This window comes from Neoarius graeffei, chromosome 8 (genome assembly GCF_027579695.1).
Source record: "Neoarius graeffei isolate fNeoGra1 chromosome 8, fNeoGra1.pri, whole genome shotgun sequence".
Lineage (NCBI taxonomy): Eukaryota > Metazoa > Chordata > Actinopteri > Siluriformes > Ariidae > Neoarius > Neoarius graeffei.
In genome coordinates, this window is record NC_083576.1 from 11,186,558 (window position 1) to 11,214,029 (window position 27,472).

Sequence of the window (27,472 nt, forward strand, 5' to 3'; positions counted from 1 at the left end):
GGCTGAAGTGAGCTGAAAAAGGGTAGTGGAAAAGGGCCATATGGAGCACTTGCATGTGACGTCACAGCCGATCCAGATTGTGACAGACGCCATCTTGTCGGTCAAACGCCATTTCCGCCTTCTACCTTTTCTTCTGGAAAACCCTACTATATACAATTCTACTACAACGGCTGCGGCTACAAGCTCTCCCTACCTGTGCACGTTTGTTTTTTGTGTGTATTTTTGCGTGTTGTTCGTCTGTACCGGACTTCAATATCCACTACAACCGTATGGACTTACTGGACATTGATTTCCATCGCATGCACAACATTCCGGACGAGATAGCGAGACCAGCGGGGTCTCCGTGGATTGTTATCGGAAGCAAAGCGAAGGAGGCAGCGTCGGGAGCGGAAGCAAAAGCGAGGCTGCAGAGCCGGCCTGTTGACTAAGCTCAGAAAACAGCTACTCAAACCTCCACTGCCAAGCCTCTACCTCTCCAACGCCAGATCCATGTAAACAAGACGGATGATTTGGAATTACAGCTGGAATTACCTTATTCTATTCTATAATCGGCTGGTCAGTGCTATACTCAATACTTAAGTGACTTACTCGTCCAATAGGGTTGGGCGGTATCCAAGTTTTGATACCTTTAAACTGTCTCTGTGTTTTCCCAGGGTATACGGTATTACCGAGAAAAAAATATTTTGTTTCGGCCTACTGTGTAACGTGCGCCTATGCCTCAAATGTACTATTTAAAAGCAGCATAGCGAATTGTGTGCATTGTGGTATGGATTAAGCAGCAAAGCGAATTTTGTGCATTGATGAATGGATTAAGAGATATTTCAAAGCCTCACGCAACTCTTCCTTCATCTTGAAAATAGCATTCAACTGTCGTTTACACATGTCTGCGTTGAAACGCCATTTGCAGCACTATTTCACCTGCTCCATCAAAAAAAAGTACATGATGAGCAGGATCATACCCTTTCAAGCATGGGAAATAAAAAAAAGAAAAAGAATCAACCAACACCCAAGTCCGTTTAGACTGCGCGATAAACCATATTCTTCAGCGCAAATGAGGCGAACCTAATTCAAATGCGTGATAGCTGCACAAGGCAAAATCATATGGGCCCACGTCATGCCATGGCGGGGAAATTAATAATCAAATGGCCTTACCTTGCTTAAAACGTTGTCTTGATCACATAACTCCTTACAATTATTCCACTTAAATCCATACGGTTTAACACACCCAACAAAGATAGCAAGCGCATTGCTAATTCCCACCAGAAACCGAACAGTTTACGCTACGATGTTTTCTTCCGTTTCTTCAGTAGATGACATTTCAAACGTTTATTACCCACATCCCAAATGTCATACGTTATATTATTTTACCTTGTTGTTACTCATGTAACCTACTCAAAACACAACTCATTGGAGAGATCTCGTGGAAGTGGAGTACCCCAGGCTATGGTGTGCCTTAGGGGACATATTAGATTTTTCGTTTGGTTTGAAACCAAAATACTGCCACACTGCCGATGTTGTATTTTTTTTTGCCACTAACTCGTTATCTTGACTTGCCATCTTTCAACTGCGGTCTCAGTCTTTTTTTTTTAGATAGGACAGTATAGAGAGACAGGAAATGAGCGGGGGAAAGAGAGAGACGGGATCGGGAAATAACCTCGGGTCGGAATCGAACCCGGGTCCCCGGATTTATGGTACGGTGCCTTAGCCATCTGAGCCATGACACCCCCGGTCTCAGTCTCTTGCGAAGCTTTCTGTCAGACTCCAAATGTCAAGCAGGGTTGCCATGGTAACGACATAAACAACCCTGCACGCGATGAGAACTTCTTTAGGAAATTGATAGAATTAGTGAAAATACGATCACACAGTTATTCGGGATGATCTTCAATTTATTATTTTATATTATGACCTCATGTACTCCATATTTATTTAGATATTATATATTTTTTTAAAATGACGGTAATGAGACCGATACCGTTGGTACTTTTGGATACCTCGGGATACCTTCTTACCGTAATACCGCCCAACCCTACCGTCCAATGAGGATTGTTATTTTCTTGTTTACAAGATGCCACATCTGAGTCGCTGACAAATCCTGAATTTCTGTAAAGATAACTGTCCAGAGATTTATAAGCACGCAGTGCTTCACCACTGAACAGCGAGGGAAAGTTAATGAGGTAATTATACACGTCTGGGTATTCCGCTGGCAGTTCAAAATCCACTGACACGGTCGTGAAAACTCCGTCCGGTAAGCCATAAGGGTCACTAATCTGTAGATCGTTTATTTTAGACATGTATCTAGTTATCTGTTCATTAGAAAAATGAGCCGTGTAGTCCGTCGGTTGAAATTGATCCATTCTGTACACGAGTGCAGCAGTATTCAGCTGTGTTTTTTACCGACAAGATGGCGGCTGTGTACTTTCTGGTCACGTGACTGCAAGATCTCTATATTTTCATTTGAAACAATCAGCAGCAATGAGAGATGTTTGTTTTCATCAACTGGCAAATCAAAGAAATATTTGGTTGTCTGCTATAAAAAAAAAAAAAAAAGAAGTTGTGATGCTGCGCTCGGTTCAGAGAAAATAACACCTGGATGTCAAAATAAAACCTACTGATAACTTTATCTCTGAGAAGCAGAGGGGCTTAGCCCTGCGAGCCCATTAATATAAGACACTCCGGCATATAATCAGAGTTTACTGAATAATAATAATAAACTATCCAATTTAAAATGAATCCCAGACTCTGTGTGAGAGAGAGAGAGCGCGCGAGAGAGTGTGTGTGTGAGGGGTTTGGTGTCAACACGTTTGAAGTGAAGTGCACTGAACAATTTAATGAGCAGCACAGGTTTTGGGGCGTGTTCATGTGAACAACCAAGATATAAAGAACACACCGTGTGTGCGATCATCTTTCCTACCATGGCCTTATTGAACTCCTTGAGGCCTTGCCAGGCCTGTGCTCTCCTGAACAATGCCTTCGCGTGTGTTTGATTCAGCTCCAGAACCTGCGAGGAACATGGTGAGCAAACAAAATATACATCTCAGAATACATTATTTAATATTTCCATTCAACAGCATATACAGTAACAAAAGTCTTCAATTGCAGTTTCATTAACATCTAGAGCTGGCTAAGAAATCCTGAGGTAAAAAATAAACCCAGACTTGCCAACCCTCCCAATTTCGGCGGGAGGCTCCCGATTTTAGCCTCCGTCTCCTGCCTCCCGTTCGTGTTTGTTAAATACGATCACTGCTGACGTCAACTGATTTTTAACCAATCAACGAACAGAACGACAGTCACCTCCGTAATGTAGGATTCACCCAGGCTGTCCGACATTTTTTACAAGCAGTTATTCATCATGGCCAGTAAACCCAATACCAAACATGAATGCAAATACCAGGTTGCACGGGAGAATGAATTTCCACGGATAAGCAAATGTTTGACCAGCCAGCCAGACCAACGCATTTTGCAAGGCAAGACTACAAAGCGATTCATTTATCCCAATTATTCAATTGCGATTCAATTATCCCACTCTTATGGTGGGGTAAAAGCAGGTAAATTACATATTCTTCAAAACTACAATAGGTCATTCACACCCTTTGATGTAAATTCTTAATATCTTATTTTTTAAATTAAAAAAAAAAAAATAGTTGATCGTTTGTACAAGTACTTATGAGACATTGAAATTGTAGTAAGTATAATTAAATTGCATATACAGTAGGATCTGCACCGCTGTATCAATGAAATATAATTATCAAATTGAAATGTTTTTAACTCTTGAATTTCTTTTTGCAGTTGTGTTGCAGAAATTTTAGCATCAGCCATGGTGGAAAAAAATTATACCATTTCAGAAAAACTGTACAACTTCTAAAAGTGTTGAGTGAAATTTTGCATGACAGAATTTGTTTGAGTGTATTTGAATAGTGTGGTCGTGTCTTAGTGCTATTTTGAATTTAATGTTTGAAAGTTTTAAGTGAAAGTTTACAAGTGAAATGAAAAACATTCTTCTGATAAAGCATCACTTGTGTGGGTCTCTTCTGTATGTATACAATATTCAGGCAGGAGATTTTTCAGCTCAAACTCTGATTTAAAGACTTCCCTTTCATTGTTATTATATTAAAATTCAAGACCAGAGTATTATTTCAGATTTCCCACTCTGAGCTCTCTCAGGCCTGATACATGAATCCCATAACCCGGAGTAACTGATAGAACAATATCAACCATTCAAAAACTCTTTAATTGTATAAATTTCAAATGGTTTGCAATTAATCGGGATCCACTGTTTATCACTTCAACCGTGCATCATACCCTCGTCCAATGGAGCACTTGCATGTGACGTCACAGCCGATCCAGATTGTGACAGACGCCATCTTGTCGGTCAAACGCCATATTTCCGCCTTCTACTTCTGGTTCTGGTTCTACTTTTATTTCTACCTTTTCTTCTGGAAAATCCTACTATATACAATTCTACGACAACGGCTGCGGCTACAAGCTCTCCCTACCTGTGCACATTTATGTTTTTTTGTGTGTATTTTTGCGTTGTTCGTCTGTACCGGACTTCAATATCCACTACAACCGTATGGACTTACTGGACATTGGTTTCCAGCAGAAAATGACGGTTTGTAGCGATTTCCATCGCATGCACAACATTCCGGACGAGATAGCGAGACCAGCGGGGTCTCCGTGGATTGTTATCGGAAGCAAAGCGAAGGAGGCGGCGTCGGGAGCGGAAGCAAAAGCGAGGCTGCAGAGCCGGCCTGTTGACTAAGCTCAGAAAACAGCTACTCAAACCTCCACTGCTAAGCCTCTACCTCTCCAACGCCAGATCCATGGTAAACAAGACAGACGATTTGGAATTACAGCTGGAATTACCTTATTCTATTATCGGCTGGTCAGTGCTATACTCAATACTTAAGTGACTTACCCGTCCAATGAGGATTGTTATTTTCTTGTTTACAAGATGCCACATCTGAGTCGCTGACAAATCCTGAATTTCTATAAAGATAACTGTCCAGAGATTTATAAGCACGCAGCGCTTCACCACTGAACAGCGAGGGAAAGTTAATGAGGTAATTATACACGTCTGGGTATTCCGCTGGCAGTTCAACATCCACTGACACGGTCGTGAAAACTCCGTCCGGTAAGCCATAAGGGTCACTAATCTGTAGATCGTTTATTTTAGACATATATCTAGTTATCTGTTCATTAGAAAAATGAGCCGTGTAGTCCGTCGGTTGAAATTGATCCATTTCTGTACACGAGTGCAGCAGTATTCAGCGGTGTTTTTTACCGACAACATGGCGGCTGTGTACATTCCGGTCACGTGACTGCAAGATCTCTATTGAAAATGTCGTTCACGCACTTTTCTCCCCATGAGAATTTTGAAAAAGTTGGCAAGTATGTAAATCTACATTCAAAAATATGCAATATAATTAGCAAATATGCAAAATCTATAGAAATTCTTAAAAGCAAAGAGAACTTGGATTCAATAATTAACATTTTAAGAAAGCTATGACCAAGAAACCTTTTTTCTCCTGCTAGTCAGAGATTCCCAAGTTGTCAAAGTTTAAAACATTTTGCTAGCTAGCCTAGTTTTAACTATTAACCAAGTATGTGGAGGCTCCTAACAAACCAAATAATGGAATAAAAAATTATTAACTTCCTAGCTAGATAAGTAGAATTTTAAATATTCTGTCCAGTTAGCTAAAGGTTCCTAAGAAATCCTGAAGTTTATTTAAAACAAACAAACAAACACTACGTTTGCTAGCTAGATAAGTAGCCAGCTAGCTGGAAGTTTCTGAAAATTCCTCAGGTAAAAGTAAATTTTAAAAAAACAAAAAAAAAAAAAAAAACACTAATTAGCTTTTCTTCGTCCAATTTGAACCATTCTTGCAAACTGGCTGGAACCTACTGACAATTTATTTATTTATTTATTTATTTATTTATTTTTTTTTGGGGGGGGGGGGGGGGGGGGTGTTTTGCAAGTCAAGTCAAATTTTTTTGGTAAAGCTCATTTAAGAACAGCAAATTCTGAACCAAAATGTTCAGTACAAATTTAAACCATTTTAGCCAGCTAGCTGGATATTCTGAACAAATCTAACGTTAAAAAATTAGATTTACTCATTAGCTAGATAAATTTTAATCAGTTTTAGCCAGTTAAATGAAAGTTCCTAAAAAAAAAAAAAGATCCTGGCATAAAATATCTGTTACTTAGCAAAGTCAAATTGTTACCATTTTTAGCCAGCTAGCTGGAGGTTCCGAAGAAATCATGAGGTAAATAAATAAGTTTTGGTAGCTGGCCAAGTACAATCTGAACCCATTTTAGCCAGCGAGATGAAGACCCTTCAGTTAAAAAGAATCCTGAAATTGGAAATAAATAAATAAAAAAGATCTTTGCTATTTAGCAAAGTATAACTGAGCGATTTAGCCAGCTATCTGGAGAATGCGAAGAAATCCTGAGGTAAAAATACTAGCTTTGGTAGCAAGCCAAGTAGAATTTTAACCACTGGAGCTGTGAGCCAGAAATTCTGAGGTAAAAAACATGGATTGACTTACTTACACACACTTAAGAATTCTAAAACGCAAAGGTGATTTCGGTTAAATACAATTAAAGTCGTCGTCTACGCCCACTACGCTGCCCTTCATCTTCAACTTAACATGCTCGCTCATCCTAAGCAGTCCGATGCAGTATGTATATAATTTTTAAAGTTATAAACACTACAATATTTTTCCCCAGCTGTCTCAGATGATGTGCAACACCCCTGTCATGTCCTGAAGCTTAACTCCCTAATTACATATGCAAACTGGACTGTTCGCAAAACCTTTTTTTTATGAATTAGCCGGCTAGATTAGTCATTAAAAGCATGAACGGTGACGCTGTTTAGGAGCTCGAGGGCAGCCAAAAGTGTTTCCTGTGTACCTCATCGCAGCTCTCGACAGCCTCCTGCCACTGCTGCAGTTTGAGTTTACAGGCTGCCGTGTTGAGGATGCAGCTCAGAGCCGTGGGCTCCAGCTTCTTCTGCGCACTCTCATCATCCACAACATTACCACAGAACTCTAAATATCTGCAATGCAGTACAGGGGGGGAACCAAAAAAAAAAAAAAAAAGTCTTTTTTAGGACTATAATAATGGTGGAAAATAGAGATTTAAATACAAGAATAATAAGAAGGAGAATTTTTTTTTTTACACACAGGTATGTCGCAAATTGATGCCCTCACCTAAGAGCTTTGGAGTATTTCTTCATCGCGGCCTGCCAGTTCTGAGCTTTAAAAAAGTTGTTGCCGATATTCTTGATGTCCTCCGCCACGGCCAAGACTTTATCAACCTGAAAGATGAAATTCTCATCGTTACATGCATAGTGTAAAATAGTGAATGGCAAGTTCTACATTTACCACTTCTGAGGGTTTTTTTGTTTTAAATGAACTGCAGCTTTACCTGAAAGACTTTGCAATCTTTTTTTCAACATATTTTAAGAGGCATTTGCCCAAAGAACACAAAGTGCTCATCTAGCAGACTCATCTCATTATCTCTAGCTGCTTTATCCTGTTCTACAGGGTCGCAGGCAAGCCGGAGCCTATCCCAGCTGACTACGGGCGAAAGGCGGGGTACACCCTGGACAAGTCGCCAGGTCATCACAGGGCTGACACATAGACACAGACAACCATTCACACTCACATTCACACCTACGCTCAATTTAGAGTCACCAGTTAACCTAACCTGCATGTCTTTGGACTGTGGAGGAAACCCACACGGACACAGGGAGAACATGCAAACTCCACACAGAAAGGCCCTCGCCGGCCATGGGGCTCGAACCCGGACCTTCTTGCTGTGAGGCGACAGCGCTAACCACTACACCACCGTGCCGCCCTCTACCAGACTCATGCCAAGATATTTACATCAGTTATGGAGTGCAAGTGACTGAGTGTAAGATGCTGGTGCTTTTCAAATGACAAATTTGGACTGTTAATCAGTTAAAAACCTACGACTATTCTTTATAAAAGTATTGAGTTGCTTGAAATAAAATAGGTGTTTTGTTCATATTTCAGAGAATTCAAACCAAAAAGAAAACACATCAAGTTTCTGATTATGAGATAAACAAATCATTTTCCAAGAAATGTGCAGTACCATGGGTTTTTTAATGAGGTTTCTTTAATTAAATACCTACCGGTACATCAGAATCTCTCATGAACATCCCTTTTGGGACAATCCATGGATTCCAATGCGCATCTCTTAGGAATTTCCAATGGGGGGACAAACACAACAAATCTTAAATGTGACAGATTAATTAATCCAAAATTATGGATTAATTAATCTGTCACAAAAAAAAAAAAATCTGAAACATGGCCCCGTCCAAGACCCGTACTGCATTTCCTACATGTACAGAGATATCAGAAGACTTGCATCGTTAAAGTCAACATCCGAGTCCTCAGGGAAGTCTGGGTGCACGTCTCCGGAGCCATCACTAGGAGCCACGCCCCAGTCATCACCTTCTTTATGCTCTCCACAATCAGCAATGATACATGACTGTGGGAGAGAGAATGTTAAAATTAGTCTGTGTCACAGTCAGCTATTATCAAATTGAACCCACTCGCATTAAACGCCCACCCACTGTCAAAGCGCTCACACGTGATTCAATTCTTCTCACACTCTCGCTTTCACGGTGATTGCGTTTCATGCTTGGACAATTAAACTAACCATTTCTGGCTTCAAATCTAATTAAAACGTCTCAGGCGTCCCATCTAAAATATTCAGCAGCTTCTTTTGTGACCGCCCTCAATACATCTTAAATCATGAGGAAGGACGAAGACGTACCTTCACAAATTTGAAGCCAATTTCCACAAAAGAAAAACCTGCACATGTACAAAAATAGGTACCCTCTGGGTCCATGTGGCTACTGCTTATTCATAAAATTGTTTTCTGATCCCATGTCCATACATTAAATATAGCATACAGTGGTGCTTGAAAGTTTGTGAACCCTTTAGAATTGTCTATATTTCTGCATAAATATGACCTAAAACAACATCAGATTTTCACACAAGTCCTAAAAGTAGATAAAGAGAACCCAATTAAACAAATGAGACAAAAATATTATACTTGGTCATTTATTTATTGAGGAAAATGATCCAATATTACGTATCTGTGAGTGGCAAAAGTATGTGAACCTCTAGGATTAGCAGTTAATTTGAAGGTGAAATTAGAGTCAGGTGTTTTCAATCAATGGGATGACAATCAGGTGTGAGTGGGCACCCTGTTTTATTTAAAGAACAGGGATCTATCAAAGTCTGATCTTCACAACACGTTTGTGGAAGTGTATCATGGCACGAACAAAGGAGATTTCTGAGGACCTCAGAAAAAGCATTGTTGATGCTCATCAGGCTGGAAAAGGTTACAAAACCATCTCTAAAGAGTTTGGACTCCACCAATCCACAGTCAGACAGATTGTGTACAAATGGAGGAAATTCAAGACCATTGTTACCCTCCCCAGGAGTGGTTGACCAACAAAGATAACTCCAAGAGCAAGGTGTGTAATAGTCGGCGAGGTCACAAAGGACCCCAGGGTAACTTCTAAGCAACTGAAGGCCTCTCTCACATTGGCTAATGTTAATGTTCATGAGTCCACCATCAGGAGAACACTGAACAACAATGGTGTGCATGGCAGGGTTGCAAGGAGAAAGCCACTGCTCTCCAAAAAGAACATTGCTACTCATCTGCAGTTTGCTAAAGATCACGTGGACAAGCCAGAAGGCTATTGCAAAAATGTTTTGTGGACGGATGAGACCAAAATAGAACTTTTTGGTTTAAATGAGAAGCATTATGTTTGGAGAAAGGAAAACACTGCATTCCAGCATAAGAACCTTATCTCATCTGTGAAACATGGTGGTGGTAGTATCATGGTTTGGGCCTGTTTTGCTGCATCTGGGCCAGGACGGCTTGCCATCATTAATGGAACAATGAATTCTGAATTATACCAGCGAATTCTAAAGGAAAATGTCAGGACATCTGTCCATGAACTGAATCTCAAGAGAAGGTGGGTCATGCAGCAAGACAACGACCCTAAGCACACAAGTCGTTCTACCAAAAAACAGTTAAAGAAGAATAAAGTTAATGTTTTGGAATGACCAAGTCAAAGTCCTGACCTTAATCCAATTGAAATATTGTGGAAGGACCTGAAGTGAGCAGTTCATGTGAGGAAACCCACCAACATCCCAGAGTTGAAGCTGTTCTGTACGGAGGAATGGGCTAAAATTCCTCCAAGCCAGTGTGCAGGACTGATCAACAGTTAGCGGAAAGCAGTTATTGCTGCACAAGGGGGTCACACCAGATACTGAAAGCAAAGGTTCACATACTTTTGCCACTCACAGATATGTAATATTGGATCATTTTCCTCAATAAATAAATGACCAAGTATAATATTTTTGTCTCATTTGTTTAACTGGGTTCTCTTTATCTACTTTTAGGACTTGTGTGAAAATCTGATCATGTTCTTGGTCATATTTATGGAGAAATGTAGAAAATTCTAAAGGGTTCACAAACTTTCAAGCACCACTGTATACACACACACACACATGTGTTATCAGTTATACTCGCATCATCTCTTTCAAGCATCACCAAGCTGTGAGCAGCATCAGGGCTCAGAGGATTTTGGTTACCAATTTTGTTCAAAATAAAGTGCTGGGAATAATATCTATTTTCAAAATCGTAAGAAAGCACTTGTTCGTGAATTGTCTTAAAAGCATTATTTAGTACTAATGAGCACATTTTGTTTCACAAGTGTAGTGTAAAGACTCCAAGATTTAAAAAAAAAAAAAAATTAAAGCGAATAGCAGAAGTTTAACCAATTATACATTTTGTCTTCGCTGCCTTCTCGAGTTTTTGTTGAATGGGTGGAACTCTTGGCGTAAATATCGGCAAAAAAGCTAAAAAAAAAAAGCAAAAAAAACCCAAACCCTTTCATTTGACCTTTCAGAAGGACCAGACAAAAGCTGTGATAATCAAAAGGTAAATTTTCTTAAAATACACACCACTTGATATCGAATCAGTAGCCTTGGCGAACCATGAGGTGAATTTCGTTTTTCTTTTTATCTGCTGATTATCTTCCGATACTACGAAGTTATAACGACGTTTCTTTTATTTAGTTTCTGGTTGGTTCCGAAGTTTATCAAGCAGTAGAACGGGTAATCGAACTTGATCAGGGTAAGCGCTGACTGGTTACGAAGTTTCGTTATTGTTACACTCATTCTTATAACACGATGACACAGTGGCTTCGTTCTTGTGTACCTTTTGGCCCTTTTCCACTACCCTTTTTCAGCTCACTTCAGCCCGACACGGCTCGCGTTTCGACTACCCCAGAGCAGCACGACTCAGCTCGCTTCAGCCCTGCTTAGCACCCAAAACTCGCACGGTTTTGGAGTAGGGCTGAAGCGAGCCAAACCGAGCCGAGTGGGGGTAGGGGCGTGAGCAGACACTCCCCTGTGCACTGATTGGTGAGGAGGAGTGTCCTCACACACGCCCCGCGAGCACGCTGGGATCTGTAAACACCGTAAACCCGGGAGAAGAAGAATTACGAATTACGAGAATTTCTGAAGCCTTATGCGCCTCGCCTCATCTATACGCTCTTGCCAGTATCTGTTGGCGTTGTCGGTGACAACAAGCCACAGCACCAAGACCAGCAACACTAACGACTCCATGTTTATTGTTTACTATCCAGGTCGTGAGACTACCGCTTAAAAGGTCACTGATGTCACTGTTTGCGCCGCCTAACGACATTACGTGACGTCCACCCACTTTCGCTAACTCCACCCAATGTGTCCACCCACTTCCAGCCAGCACGGTTCAGCGCGGTTGTAGTCGAAATGCAACTCCAACAGCCCCACTCAGCCCGACTCAGCCCAACTCAGCACGGCACGGCTCAGCCCAACTCAGCCACGTTGGTAGTGGAAAAGTGGCATTTGATAAGACGAGATCAAGTGTTCGTATTGCGAGATCACGATTCGCCGTTCTAGTGATTGTAATGCTTATGCACACTCATTCTTACAACACGATGACCGTGACTCCGCCTCTACGAGGCAGTTGCCATAACAAAAATGAGGCAATTAAAAGTAGTAAGTCTGTCCGAATAATGCACTACTTCACGAATTTAATGGCCACAATGAAGCTTCCCTGCCTTGAAAAGATTAAATAGTTATAATACGTAGAAGGGTATCTTTTGAGGAAAGTCGTCCCACCTTCAGATCATTTTCCTTTTTTTTCTTTGACGGACATTTCACCAAATTTAGGCTGATTTTTCAACACTTAAAGTGGCATAAACGTCTATATTTGTCTATAAACAGTTTTAAAGCCCTGTATTATAAATGATAGACAAAATTCATACCTACTTTTCACCTTAAATTACCTCAATCTAAATTGTGTTAAAAGACTTGCCTGGAACTGTATTCTTTCAAGTCATTAATATGAAAAACACCCATATTTCTCAAAATTCATTTTTTATTTTAAAGTTGATGTGTAATCTGTCCGAGGTCTTGAAAGTACTGAGCGAGGCCCTCTGGGCCGAGGTCACGGTATTTCACCATACGGACCGACCGTAAGCTGGTAAATAATATATTTATTTTTTTCTTTACCAAATTCTAACAGAAAACGAGAGCGCTTGAACGGGAAAACCGAGCCGAGCCACCAGTTTGAACCCTCATTCACGGCTGTAATGTAAATTGCTTCCTCCTCGGTATACAAGTGCACTTCCATGGCAGGAAAAAAACTACATTTTGCCACCCATGTAGTCCCCTATTTATACAAAATTGAGTCATTCAGGATTCAGCCATGTTTTTGCTCGGCGTTAGCAATAGTTACAGGTTTTTAGCTTTCTCCTGAAATGTTTTCTTTTATTTCTTCTTCCTCAGGGTAGTAAAACTCGCTTTCGCTGTGAACGCTGTCATTATCGCTATCCATGCTGTAAAATTAATGCTATTCTCCTGAGAAATGCGAAAATAAATGTTGACAAAAATTGCTACTATGTTTTTGTTGTGAACAAACGAGCTGCCAGAGGTCCGTAACTGGGGTCTGTATCGTAGGATACGGACCCGCTCGCCAGCCAGAGTGCAGGATTTGATGAAAACCAGATGTACTATTTTGACATATTACGCAGGTTGGATTGCGTCTCACCTTGACCGGATGATCTTCCTTGGTGTCGATGGCTTCCAGCATCTTGACCACGCCCATGCCCTTCAGCACCTGCCCGAACACCACGTGCTTGCTGTCCAGGTGAGGCGTGGGCACAGTGGTGATGAAAAACTGCGAGCCATTGGTGTTGGGCCCGGCGTTGGCCATGCTCAGCAGGCCTTCTTTATCGTGCTAACAAAATAAGAGAAGAGAAAATTCATTGCTTTATTTTATCCTATTATTCATAGAGCAAAAATCTGTGTGTAGTCAGTCTGCTTAGACAGGAAAAGTGTACAGTCGTGCAAATGTAAATGCATTCTGTAAAGCAAAATGTGCCAATAAAAAAAAATTAAATATAAACAGAAGTGTAATAAACTCAACTGAATCAATAATCAGTGCCTTAAAAACAATTTTTTAAAAAAATGGACATTTCTATTAACAGCAATGCAGACAATATTAAATAAAAAAAAAAGTCAATTATGTGTAAGGTAATTCCATTTATTTATTTTAATTCTATGTATTTACCGTTTGTGTAATAAAGATACAAAAGACAAGGTGACTAAAATAAATAAACCACATGACTGAAATGTGTGTCTTTCCTTTGGTCTGTCAGCAGAACACAATAAACAATGTAAAAATCATCTGCAGCTTAAAATACATACACACCATAAACTTCACTTCACCTTATAGTAGAAGTTTTCGTCCTCAAATTTGTCCCCGTAGATGCTCTCGCCTCCTGTGCCATCCTGATTTGAGAAATCTCCTCCCTGCACCATGAACTTCTTGATAACTGGAAGAACAAGAAGCCACAGAACAGAAAGGAGTCGAAAAACTCAGCCGTCACTTTGGAGCAGTGTTGTAGTCGAGTCACTAAACCTCGAGTCCGAGAACAAGACTCCAGCCGCACCATTTTACGGTGTCTGTTTTAGCGACATTAACATTAGTTTGTTCCTGAACATGACGTTCTAACAGGTGAATGTGCTTCTCTTTATCAGCAAGTGTGAAGTATTCTGTCAGAGATGGTTGGGAGACGGATGTAAGTGCAGAATGTGTGTTTATTAATACAAGTAAAGACGGTAAACAATCCAGAACGGCAGGCAAAATCATAAAACAGTGAAACAGACAACAGGTCGAACGAGACACAAACAGTCTATCGTAGACTTGGCAGAACCAAAGACAAGAAACAGGAAACCAAATAAGGAATTAATGTCAGCAACGCAACTCAATTAGTGCTGTCAAAAATGTCGCGTTATTAACGCGTTGACTCAATTTTAATGGCGATAATTTTTTTATCACGAGATTAACGCTCTGACATGATGTAGGTTTTTCATAAGCTTTTGAAACTGCCAGGAACTTGGAACAGAGACTTTGCTTAGAAAAACGATAGCAGCTCGACTGTAATGCCACGCCCCGCACAGCCAGAGTCCTCTGCCCTCCCCCGAAGAGCCACGGTGCTCGGCTTAGGTTTCGTTTTCCCATCGGCGGCTCCAGCCCCACTTTGCAGTGGCTGTGACAAGACGTGTTATGCTCTGCAATAAAAAAAAAAAACAAACAAACATTGGTACAACCAGCGTTCGAACTATGCCGATATTTTCGGGGGGGGGGTCCCTTTTTTTCCCCCTTCGGGGGGGGGGGGGGCTTGCGCTTGTCTCAGAGCGCGGATCTCCATCGCGTGCTCACTTCAGATATGCAAATGCTTCCCGTTACACACGATTGCTATGTCAATAAACATCATTTTGCCAATATTTTAGAGACCCCCCAACATTTCCCAAATCATGTTTTCAAGGGATCTCATGTCTGTTTCAGGGGATCTCGAATCCCCCGAGTACCCCCGTAGTTCGAACGGTGAGCAAGCCCAATCACTTTTTTATGCTGATAAGAGAATTACAATGGTTTTTCATGTGACAAATATGTGCGATTAAATTGCGATTAATCGCAAGTTAACTATGACAGTCGCGACATTAATCGCGATTAAATATTTTAATCGCTTGACAGCACTAAACTCAATACTTCGCAAAGTAAGTGCGATTTTATATCGCCGTGCCGATTGCGCCTTAATCCTTTGCAGGTGCGAGTTGTTTACGGCGCGTGCGCAAGAGTCCGCTGTGCTGTCCGGAGCAGACTCTTTTGCTAGCTTTTCAGCCTTTTATCACTTGCCAGCCCCGCGCGCGTGTGCACGCACGCACGTGTTCTGGTTGGGGAGAGAGAGAGCTCCCTTTCTCTGCTCTCCTCTCCTTTTAAAGGGCGCGGTCACTGGGGAAGACACACAAACACAGCTTAATCCCCATCAGGTGCAATGATTCCACCACTTACCTTCCCTGACTCCGCCCTCCATTCACAGACCGACGCCACATCACGTTATCAAATTCAATAGATGTGGCCACATTCTCGCCCATTTAAACACGTGCGTTTTTTTGTTGTTTACATCTGCATCTGCCAAAGCTACGTTGCGATGTGGAATTTTCTGAAAGGTGTACAGAAACCGCCAGAGACGGGGACAAAGCGACCTCGGTCTGAAGAGGAGAAAAAGGCCGCCGATAAAGCGTAGGAGAAGGAGAAACGACAAAGGACTTATAAGCAAACGTGGGAGCAGGGTAGGCCTTGACTGCGATATGATTTTTATGGAATAATTAATTTTTTTCAAGTTGATTCCTAGTCAATATGAAGCTCCTAATGCTTTCTCTCTCATAAATGGTTAAATACAGAAAGCATGTTGGACATATTTTGGGTGCTATAGTCATGATAGTAAGTATATTTGTTTTCAATACTCATACACCAAGTTGCCAAGTTTTCCAATATATTATTATTTGTTGATATTATATTATGGTGCTCTGTGTTGTTCTCATTTATGTATTTAACAACAGTATCAAAATACTCGGGTCTTGAAATAAATGCACATTAGTCATGAACAATGGTCACTACTCTCTTTTGCGTTATTTTTGACGGAAGTAAAATTCATACATGAACAAATTTTGGCTGGCTAGTTACTTTGGAAGGTAACTAGTCTGGCTGGCTGGTGAAAAAGATATATGAATTTCTAGGCCTGTATATATTATGGCATGTTACCAAAAAAAAAGAAGAAAAAATCCAAGTCCTCGTCTCCATTTTCCGAGTCCTAATGCAGTTAATGCATAAGTCCGAGTCAAGTCACAAGTCCTGGACTCGAGTACTACAAGCCTGCTTTGGAGAAGAAAGATGAAGGGATGCCGAGAGAGAGCGCACGCACTCTAACATCTGTTCATCATAAGACTGCAAACATTTCCTGAACCTGAAGCCCACACTTACTGCGATGAAAAGGGCATCCCTTGAAGTGCAGGGGTTTCCCAGTACTTTTGCCAATTCCCTTCTCGCCGGTGCACAGGGCGCGGAAATTCTCTGCCGTTTTAGGGACAACATCAGCAAAGAGCTCGAACACGATGCGGCCCGCTAGAAAGGACAAAACAGAGGACAAATAACGACTGGTGAACTACAGGGACAAATAAAAGTGCGCTAGCATTTTCAAGTCACAAAATGCACAAGTATATCAATACAAATGTAATGTTTGTTCCTTTGTGCTATGATAACGGATCATGAGCTCAAATCCACACGATGACACTGGACATGGCAGATGTTCCAAATGTCAATATATGATTTATTAAAAAAAAAAAAAAAAAAGTGTCAATGCAGAAAAGTCTTCAAAACCAGATGACTTCACGGTTCCTGGATTTTCTCTCTTTTTTTTAATATAAAATATAGAGGGGGGAAAAATAGGGGCTGGTGTGGGAATGTTTGTTTACAGCTGCTATAACATAAGTGAAAACAGGAACTAACTTGCTTCACGGATGTTCCACAACATTAAAAGCAATTATAAACAGATAAATAGTATGGAGGTGTACTTCTTTAATAATAATAATAATCCTTCACAATACGCATGTACTGAGTCCTGTGCTGGCCACAACAAGTAGTCTCAAGCAGTCCAGGGCCCTACGGAGGACCCTCGCTGATCCAAGCAGGACAGACTTCTGCATAGCAGGGTTTCTGCAGGCTTGAACAAGTTCAATTTAAGACTTTAAAGGAACAGTCCACCGTACTTCCATAATGAAATATGCTCTTATCTGAATTGAGACGAGCTGCTCCGTACCTATCCGAGCTTTGTGGACCTCCCAGTCAGTCAGACGCGCGGTCACTCCTGTTAGCAATGTAGCTAGGCTCAGTATGGCCAATGGTATTTTTTGGGGCTGTAGTTAGATGCGACCAAACTCTTCCGCGTTTTTCCTGTTTACATAGGTTTATATGACCAGTGATATGAAACAAGTTCAGTTACACAAATTGAAACGTGGCGATTTTCTATGCTATGGAAAGTGCGCACTATAATGACAGGCGTACTAACACCTTCTGCGTGCTTCGACAGCGCATTGATATCTGAGCTCCGTATCAATGCGCTGCCGAAGCGCGCAGAAGGTGTTAGTACGCCTGTCATTATAGTGCGCACTTTCCATAGCATAGAAAATCGCCACGTTTCAATTTGTGTAACTGAACTTGTTTCATATCACTGGTCATATAAACCTATGCAAACAGGAAAAACGCGGAAGAGTTTGGTCGCATCTAACTACAGCCCCAAAAAATACCATTGGCCATACTGAGCCTAGCTACATTGCTAACAGGAGTGACAGCGCGTCTGACTGCGTCTGACTGACTGGGAGGTCGCGCAAAGCTCGGAGAGGTACGGAGCAGCTCGTCTCAATTCAGATAAGAGCATATTTCATTATGGAAGTACAGTGGACTGTTACTTTAAGACCATAACAGGTTAAATTTAAGACTTATGCCGCACAAAAAAATAAAGAAAATTGGGAGAGCCTGAATTACTTTCAAAATAATTTATCATCCACCAATGAACTCATTACATCCCCAGGGTGCGCTCTTGCATTAATGAGGAACTAAGTTGCAGTGGAGCCAAAGACATCCCGCAAATCACTTGAGGATGAGGCGTTCGATCCCGTACGTTTTGCGTGTTGTAACGTTACAGTTCGCACTAGGGTATTAGGCAGAAAAAGAAATTTACCAGTCAAAAATAATATTTTATATAATCCTGATAAGCGCCGCAGGTGCGAAGACGAGCGCCGCAGGCGCGAAGTCCCTCTAGGGGGGTCTGGGGGCATGCCCCCCCAGAAAATTTTTGAAATTTAGACTTCATTTCCTGCATTCTAGGACATTTTCAGGGTGAAATGGCGTGTAATTTTTGATCAGAAATATTGCATATTTTTACTTTGTATTTTTTTCAGTTTCACTCCTGAATGTATCAGATGTATGTATGGTGTTTGATTTGGTAACAAAAGTGAAAAGAAAATAAACAACAATGAATTGTATATAATCTTTTGATCTAGTTACAGTATTTAATAAAAAAAAAAAAAAAACAACAGTATTCTATTTTACCATACCCCAATGAACCCCCCTTGTTAATCAATGTATCACACATACCTTTTCTGTCTTTTTGTGGAAAAACGAATCAGTTTTTGTCACATTCAATTTGGGGCGTTTGTTGGGATTCATCTTGATCCAGAAGAGTGAGTCAGCAAAAAAAAAATGCGGTTCTCCCGCCAAGAAAGAGGAAACTACAACGCAGGGTGTTTGGCAATTTTCGACCAATCAGAATTCGCGATTTATTCAGTCCGCATGTTACAAGATTCAGTGCGGGCCAAAATGGCGGAAACGATGAAATATTCTGATTTTTCATTTCAAGTTTTCAGTATTTTTCGTATTAAACTGTGTTTCTTACGATTTGTAAATGATGGCGGAACCACACACGGACTGGCCATCGGGAGTAGCGGGAGTTTTCCCAGTGGGCCGGTGGTTCAGTGTGGGCCAGCGGAGAAAAAAAAAAACAGTTGCGCGCTGGCCTTTAATATGATAAGCAATGTTAACAGTTTCTTTAACAAACTGTTAACATTGCTTATCATATTAAAGGCCAGCGCGCAACTGTAATAAGCAATGTTAACAGTTTGTTAAAGAAACTGTTAACATTGCTTATCATATTAAAGGCCAGCGCGCAACTGTTTTTTTTTTTTTTTTCTCCGCCGGCCCACACTGAACCACCAGCCCACCGGGAAAACTCCCGCTACTCCCGATGGCCAGTCCGTGTGTGGGCGGAACATAACTGGATTTATCGGATGACATGTGGGAGTATTCATGTGCGAAAATTTTCGGCATTATCGTCCGTTTCAGTATCCGTCTGTGTGTATACTTGCCCGTTGAAATCGGCAATTGCCCGTCAAATTTACGGGTGGACGGGTCTCTGCCTAATACCTTAGTTCGCACGGAGTTAGCTGATACACCGTCTCGAGATGTGCTTGGACCTGACAACGGTGAACAAAATTGAGTGATGGCATGCGATTGTTGCAGACTTTTATGGGCAGCCTGGTGCTTCTCCACTTTCGCGTGCGATTCCAGTGCCTTTACAGCCAGGGTGCCGAGTTTGAGTGTTCTTTTGCACAATGTGCAGTACGCCTCAAACGGATTGTTTGGTACATGTTTTAGCCAGTCTACGAAATCATTGCGTTCAAGCCAGCAGTCGTTAAACTTGCATTTGCCCATTTTGCTACAAACCGTGACAATCTCCCTCGCTTCTTTTAGGCTCTACTGTCTAAATGCGCGCGTGCCATGCCCTGTGCATCACCATGCCAACCGGGCTAGACGCCGGATTCCACTGTGGCCGAATCCCATTTCACCCCTTGGACCAACCCCTTGGCCCTTCCCCTCCATTTTGCGCGTTCACGTGAAGGGGTAGGGGTATCCCAATCCCAGTTAACGCGGAGGGGTAGGGGAAGGGGTAGGGCTTCTGTACCCCTCCAAACGGAGATTTTCCTGGAGCTGACTCCGAACGAAGGGGTTTGAGTGATTTCCCACAATGCCATGCGGATTTCAGCGAGATTTCATGCGGATTTCAGAAAGATGGCGGTTCCCGCGGCGAAAGATTGTCATAAATGTATTTTCTCCATTATTTACGTGTTTTAAGTTGTTATCCAGAGGAAACACGCCGCTTGATTCGCTTTCGAGCTGAGAATGAGCAGCGATTTCTGAAATCCAAGCTGCTGCTAAAAAGCTTTGGGAGTGAGTATTGTTTTTGGTTGCTTGACTGCGTACGTTTTGTTCTGTTATTCTCGCTTTTATTGTTTACATGAGTGTTCTGACACCTCATTCTGTCGGATGTGGTGCACGAAGTGCCAAAAATATCCCATTCAGTGGTGTTAGTTAACAAATCACACCCTGCCAGCAGAGATTTCTGGTTCTGCCTCTGGCTCTGACTGTAGCGGCTGGTCGCAGCCAATGACGCATTTGGTCGCGTTTTGCTAACGTAAACGCTGACGGAGGTACGCGATGACGTATGCGATCGTTGAAGGGCTATCCCAATACGTAAGGGTTGAATTTCAAGCCCTATTCCTTGTAGCTCAGTTTCAAGGGGAAGGGCCAAGGGGAAGGGGTAGAAATTAGAATTGGGATTGGGCCTGTGTCTCATTTGTAGTTTGCAGCGTAGCCTACTGATACTAAGTAGGCCTAGCCTATATGACTAATTATGAATATCACCAACGCATTAAACAAAAAAAAAAAAAAAAAGCGAATGGGGTAAATGGACGTAACGATTTAAGACTTCACAAAATTACATTTTAAGACCTACAATGCAAAATATGCTCGTATTTTAGACTTTTTAAGGCCTTAAATTAGGATTATCAAATTTTAGACTTTTTAAGACTCCGTGGAAACCCTGGCATAGTAAAGGGTTTCAACCCTACATGGATGTTGCTCAAATATCCTTCTAGTCTGTCGGTGAAGCTACCCAACGCTCCTATAACAATTGGGCTGATGACAACTTTCTTCATCTTCCACCAGGTCTTGATCTCTATAGGCAGATCACGATACTTCTCGTCCTCCTTCAACACGATCCTACTATCACCTGGGTAAGCAACATCACTGATGTGACACGCTTTCTCGTCCTTGTCTACCGCCATGATATCGGTTTCTGATGTGCGGGAGCCGCTTATCTGTCTGGATCGTGAAATCCCACAATACCTTCGCACAACTATTCTCTATAACTGGCTCGGGATTGTGTTCGTACCATTTCTCCTCGCATTTCATATCATATTGCTTACAGAGATCCCAGTGGATGGCCTTGGCTACATCATCATGTCGACGTTTGTACTCCGATGGTGCTAGCTTGGGGCATTCACTTAGAAGGTGGTTCACTGTCTCATCCTTAAGGCCAATTTATACTGACAACCCAGTCCTCGCAGATGGCCTCGCAGATAGCGTCTGCGAAGCCTTCCCCCCCTTCGCAGACGCTCTGCGCGCACCCTACACGCACCTCCCAAAAATTGTGACCACCGCAGACAGCGTCGCAGACAAGAGGGCTCCGATTGGTCCACTCTACATCCGCTGTACACGCACTTCCGCTTCCTTACTTTCCCGGTTTGGTTTGTTTTCACGACCGCCATTTTTAAAAACACGAGCGAAGACGGAGCAGCACGAAGAGCGGTTGATCAAGGAAGTACGTACATCTATACGACTCCAGTTCTAGTCATTATAAGCATAATTATAAGTAACCGGAGGATAAACACTCCACTAACCACACCCACCAACTACTCCTAGCGATTTCGCACCCCCTTGCGTTGTTGTGGTGAATAACATCGCGTACGCCTATTACTCCCGGCTCAACGATAAATTACAACTGTCTGCGAAAAGCTATCTGCGAAAGCCTTGTCGCAAGAGCATGCAGAGGCCTTTACTCCTGCACAGCCGACATAGGGATTCTTCCTGAGACTTGTCAATTTTGGACTTGATCGCATTAGTCCTGAGTGACGGACTCTGTGCGGCCATGATCAGTCCTCCGGTGCGGTTTTTCAGAGGACCCTTCTCGAACCACACACCCAGATTTTCTCGCTTGCGGTCCCATCCATCTCCCTCATAAACTGGCCATGAAGTTGCTTCTCGTGGACTTCCTTCAACCGTTCCTCGCACTTTTTCTTCTGATACTCTTGGCAGTTCTCTCGACAGCCAGGCATACCTTCCCGTGCTACTGTCAGCAGTCTCTCACTGCTCTCCGCTACACAGGTCAAAAGTCCAATTTCTGCCTGGTCTACGCAGTCCTCGATGGCAATCAGGCCCCTGCCATTGCTTTTTCTTGGCAAGTAAAGCCGTGTAACGCTATCCCTCGGATGGAAAGCATTGTACATGATGAGGTATTTCCTAGTCTTCCAATCTATTACCCCAAGCTCTTCTCGGGTCCAGTCGATAAAGCTGGCTGAATATCTCAAGCTGTTGACACCACTGATGACATTTGCCCCGTCTATTCTGGACTGTAGCAGTTTACGGACTCTCCTGAGGTATTCTTTCATCACGATCCTCTTCATTTCATCTCATATTATTATTAGCTGTGCCATAAGAGGTGATGTCATTGAAAAATAACCCACTTCAGGAAGCCAACAGTGAATCTACTTCATCGCTGATTATTTTTCTTCTTTCACATCACTCCCTGAAGTGTTTTATGCCTTATAGAACACCCTTACAGTGGTATGCAAAAGTTTGTGCACCCCTGGTCAAAATTGCTGTTACTGTGAACAGTTAAGCAAGTTGAGGATGAAATGATCTCCAAAAGGCAGAAAGTTAAAGATGACTCATTCCCTTTATATTTTATTTTAAGCTAAAACTTTTTTTTTTTAATCTTCATCTTTTACATTTTCAAAATGATAAAAAAGGAAAAGGGCCTGAAGCCAGGGCTCGAAATTAACTTTTTTTCTTTGTGTCCCCCAGTGGTCCCGAATTCTGTGTTGTATTGTCCCGAATGGAAGCAATAGTGTCCCCATTTTTTTCCTCTCTGAAATAACCAGTGGTTAATATTATCATATGAAGTTACTATTATATTTGTAACTATGCGATTTTGAACCCTTTATATCATTTTTACAATAAGTCACAAGACACAAGCGACACATGTCCTATACATCATCTACTTCAAAATTACAGTTATTGCATTTTCAGTTTATTAAACTTTGGCGATCTCACTGTATGAATAGATACCCGTTTATTTAAAGGGGCCAACTAGCTCATTCAGAAAATGTTTCAACTCCCTACATCTGCAGTACACTTTAGTTGAAAATAAGACCCCTTTTATGTTCATTTCATCTACTTATACCTTGAATATCTGTTGGCACTTATAAGGCCAACTTATAATTTTCACCATTACCGTTATCCATTTTATGAACTTTCCGTTATCCATTTTATCCATTTTTTCCGTTATCCAGCCACATCATTCCTGTTGTATTTTATAACGTGTCTAACAGTGTTCATTAAGTTCATTCAGTTGCTAGCGTTGCCTGCAGACCAGGCGAGGACACTTTGGATCCTGAAGGTCCCGGAGAAGTTATGTCTGGGCTTTCAGTTTCTTCCCCGCGGTCGGTCCGCTTCAACCACTTAAGCATTTTTGTTCTGGCAAGAGTCGGCGCAGCGTGTGCGGTAGCAATTCCATTCCAAGTCCATATAATGCGGACTCCGGCCGAAGATTCTAGAACAGAATGCGCTGCTCTGTAGCCTACGGATGCAGGTGCATCGAAAGTGTAGCTACTATGTATTTTTCGCTGTTAACGTTTTAAAATTAAAATTGACAAATTAGGTGAATGTCTACGTATGTGTTACGGCTTTGTAAATAATATTAATGTAGAACTTTTTTTCTAAATCTATTTTTTTCCATTGTCCCGGGATTGTCCCAGATATAATAATTTTGTGTCCCGATGACATTTTTTATGGTCCCCGGGACGTCGGGACACCGTTAGTTTCGAGCGCTGCCTGAAGCAAAAAAAAGTTTGGGCACCCTGCATGGTTAGTACCTAGTAACACCCTCTTTGGCAAGTATCACAGCTTGTAAACACTTTTTGTAGCCAGCTAATAATCTTTCAGTTCTTACCTGGGGGATTTTCACACATTCGTCCTTGCAAAAGGCTTCCAGTTCTACAAGTTTCCTGGGCTGTCTTGCATGCACTGCTCTTCTGAGATCTATCCACAGATTTTCAATGATGTTTAGGTCAGGGGACTGTGAGGGCCAGGGCAAAACCTTCAGCTTGGGCCTCTTGAGGTATTCCATTGTAGATGTTGAGGTGTGTGTTGGATCATCGTCTTATTGTCGGACCCGTCCTCTTTTTAACTTCAACTTTTTTACAGATGGTGTGATGTTTGCTTCCAGAGTTTGATGGTATTTATTCGAATCCATGCTTCCCTCGACCAATGAAATGTGCCCTGTGCCACTGGCTGCAACACAACCCCAAAGCATGATCGATCCACACTCATGCTTCAGAGTCGGAGAGGTGTTCTTTTCCTGGAATTCGGCACCCTTTTCTCTCCAAACATACCATTGCACATTGTGGCCAAAAAGTTCTATTTTGATTTCATCAGTCCACAGGACTTGTTTCCAAAATGCATCAGGCTTATTTAGATGTTCATTTGCAAACTTCAGACGCTGAGTTTTGTGGCTAGGACGCAGGAACGGTTTTCTTCTGATGACTCTTCCATGAAGGTCATATTTGTTCAGGTGTCACTGCATAGTAGAACAGTGCACCACCACTCCAGGGTCTGCTAAATCTTTCTCAAGGTCTTTTGCAGTCAAACAGGGAGTTTTATTTGCCTTTCTAGCAATCCAACGAGCAGTTCTTTCAGAAGGTTTTCTTCATCTTCCAGACCTCACCTTGATCTCCACTGTTTGTTAACTGCCATTTCTTAATGACGTTACGATCTGAGGAAACAGCTACCTGAAAACACTTTGCTGCATTCTTGTAGCGTTCTCCTGCTTTCTGAGCGTCAATTATTTTATTATTCAGAATGTGACGGCGGCCGGCATGGTGGTGTAGTGGTTAGCGCTGTCGCCTCACAGCAAGAAGGTCCGGGTTCGAGCCCCGGGGCCGGCGAGGGCCTTTCTGTGTGGAGTTTGCATGTTCTCCCCGTGTCCGCGTGGGTTTCCTCCGGGTGCTCCGGTTTCCCCCACAGTCCAAAGACATGCAGGTTAGGTTAACTGGTGACTCTAAATTGACCGTAGGTGTGAATGTGAATGGTTGTCTGTGTCTATGGCTACGTTTACATTACGTCGATTCAGCGGATCATCAGATTAACGTTCTTAAAACGATTCGCGTTTACACTAAAACCGTTAGCCGTGCACACAGCAACGCCAATACACGGATACGCTCGGCTCCGCAGGCATCCTGCGCTCCAAATATCACTCCACCCTGAACAGCGAGTGCCCTCTGGAGGGTGCGCACTCCGGCCCTGCGCAGCTCACAGAGCGCACAAGCCATGATTCGGGACTGAGCCGCTGTGTGTGTGATCCCAGCGCATATCACTTACTACTTGCAAGTGGAAGGATGGCAAGCCTAAAGACAATCATAACTACACAATGGGCAGTATTTGCATCAGTATTTGCAGTATTTTCATACTTTTATACTCTTTAATGAAAGGTGATACAAGGCGGAAGTCCGCGCCGTTTTTCAGCAGTCGCGTCATATGACCAACGCCAGCGAATCAGGAAGGTGGATGTCACAGTGACGTTGTCCAATGAGACGCCAGCTAGAGCTCAGCACGGCGTATCCGCGTATTTTGAATGTTTACACAGCACCGGAGCTGACACGATCTGGATTGAATACGTGGACGCTGGCGGATTCCCGTTTCCAGGCGTTTTAATGTAAACGGACAGTGCATCCACGAAGAAAACGAGACAGATACGGTCTAATGTAAACGTAGCCTATGTGTCAGCCCTGTGATGACCTGGCGACTTGTCCAGGGTGTACCCCGCCTTTCGCCCGTAGTCAGCTGGGATAGGCTCCAGCTTGCCTGCGACCCTGTAGAACAGGATAAAGCGGCTAGAGATAATGAGATGAGATGAGAATGCGACGGCGTTGTTTAGAGGATCCTGTTGATTTTAGGGACAAGTTTGAGGAGTCAGAGAATTTATACAGCTTTGAAATCTGCATCATCTGACCTTTCCTAACGAAGAATTTGAACAAGCCACAGCTCAATAAGCTAATTAAGGTCTGGAACGTTGATAAACGTTACCCAAGAACTCAAATGTACTGGGGTGCCCAAACTTTCACGTGGTGTTCCTTTTCTTTTTTCACTCTCCAAGTGTACAAAACAAAAATAAATACGCAAATCTTGCATAAAATGCTGAAAAGAAATATCTTGTCTTTGCCTTTATGCCTTTTGGTGATCAGTTCATCTTCTGCTCACAGGAACAGACATTTTCAGTAAGGGTGCCCAAACTTTTGCATGCCACCGTAAATGTCTTCAGACAGACTGGAATTTGTTGGTTTAATTTATCAGCAATCACATTTTATTTTCAGCAGGCCTAGTAAATGAATAAAATATTAATTTCCATTATCTAGCTAATAATAGGTGGTCCGTGTCCTAAATAGTGCCTTATTCCCTACTCCCTACAAAAAGGCAATATACATTATGACCTTTCTCTACTTAATAGGGTACAACTTTTGTACCCTACCCTACTGCAATGCATTGTGGGATTTTATGAGTGCACCTAGATGTTCTCTGTTATGTTTTGGGACATGAAGGCAGGTTGATAAGCCTCCCTCAGTAGGTCACTCTCTAGGGGACATGATGTGATTTGGGACGTGCACTTGGTTAAATGGCAGAGTTGCATGTGTGCAGTGGAGTGAGATTTAAAGCTAAAGGGCTAGTTACTACAAATAAAAAGAAAGAAAGAAAGTCAGTCAGTGGAATCTAGATTATCTGTGGAGTCTGAAAAGAAGATGTTTAAAAATAAAATCAGAAAATGATGTGTCTGTAGCCTATGTGCCGCATGCTAACCAAACAATGGTCTGTTAAATTTTAAAAAATTAAGTCAAAGAGGAATCTCTTCACCTTTTTCACCGCCGATTTCTACATCGAAGAAAGCCCTCGGGTTCTCTGCATTGCCTGGTTTGGAAACTGGAGCCGGGTTGGACATTTTTTATCTCCTTTTCTTGAAGTTCTTCAGCTCCTGAATGAACTAGAAGGTTCTTTTTCCACGAGGAACTTTTGATTAAAATGTGTCTATGGCGCCCTCTGGTGTGGCGGAGCGGTTGTGTACTGCATCTGGACTCAATTTAATTTTTCATTCACCAAATACAAAAATAAATAATAGATTTAAAAAAATAATAATAATAACAATTTGCTGTTTGTGCATTTTTTTCTCCTGAACTCATTAACCTCCCTCTACACTTCCTCAAACTCGGCTAAATCACCCATTAACTTCAACCAAATAACCTGGGGAACTTTCCGGAACGCTTCCTAGCTAATCTGACTGACTAAGCTAAGCTAACTTTCAAA

General features: G+C 42.1%; 1 protein-coding gene across 1 annotated transcript in view; it reads right to left on the reverse strand.

Annotated features, from left to right (window-relative positions):
- ppid (peptidylprolyl isomerase D) overlaps window positions 1-27,179 on the reverse strand; it is a 35,301-nt gene extending 8,122 nt beyond the window's left edge. The window contains exons 1-8 of the mRNA XM_060927284.1: window positions 27,026-27,179; window positions 16,430-16,570; window positions 13,828-13,934; window positions 13,148-13,336; window positions 8,393-8,515; window positions 7,210-7,316; window positions 6,911-7,055; window positions 2,912-2,998 (exon numbers count right to left, since the gene is read on the reverse strand). Coding sequence (XP_060783267.1) covers window positions 2,912-2,998; window positions 6,911-7,055; window positions 7,210-7,316; window positions 8,393-8,515; window positions 13,148-13,336; window positions 13,828-13,934; window positions 16,430-16,570; window positions 27,026-27,110 — 984 coding nt within the window. The 5' untranslated portion in view covers window positions 27,111-27,179. The remainder of the gene's footprint in view (window positions 1-2,911; window positions 2,999-6,910; window positions 7,056-7,209; window positions 7,317-8,392; window positions 8,516-13,147; window positions 13,337-13,827; window positions 13,935-16,429; window positions 16,571-27,025) is intronic.
- Between the last annotated feature and the right edge of the window lie 293 nt (window positions 27,180-27,472).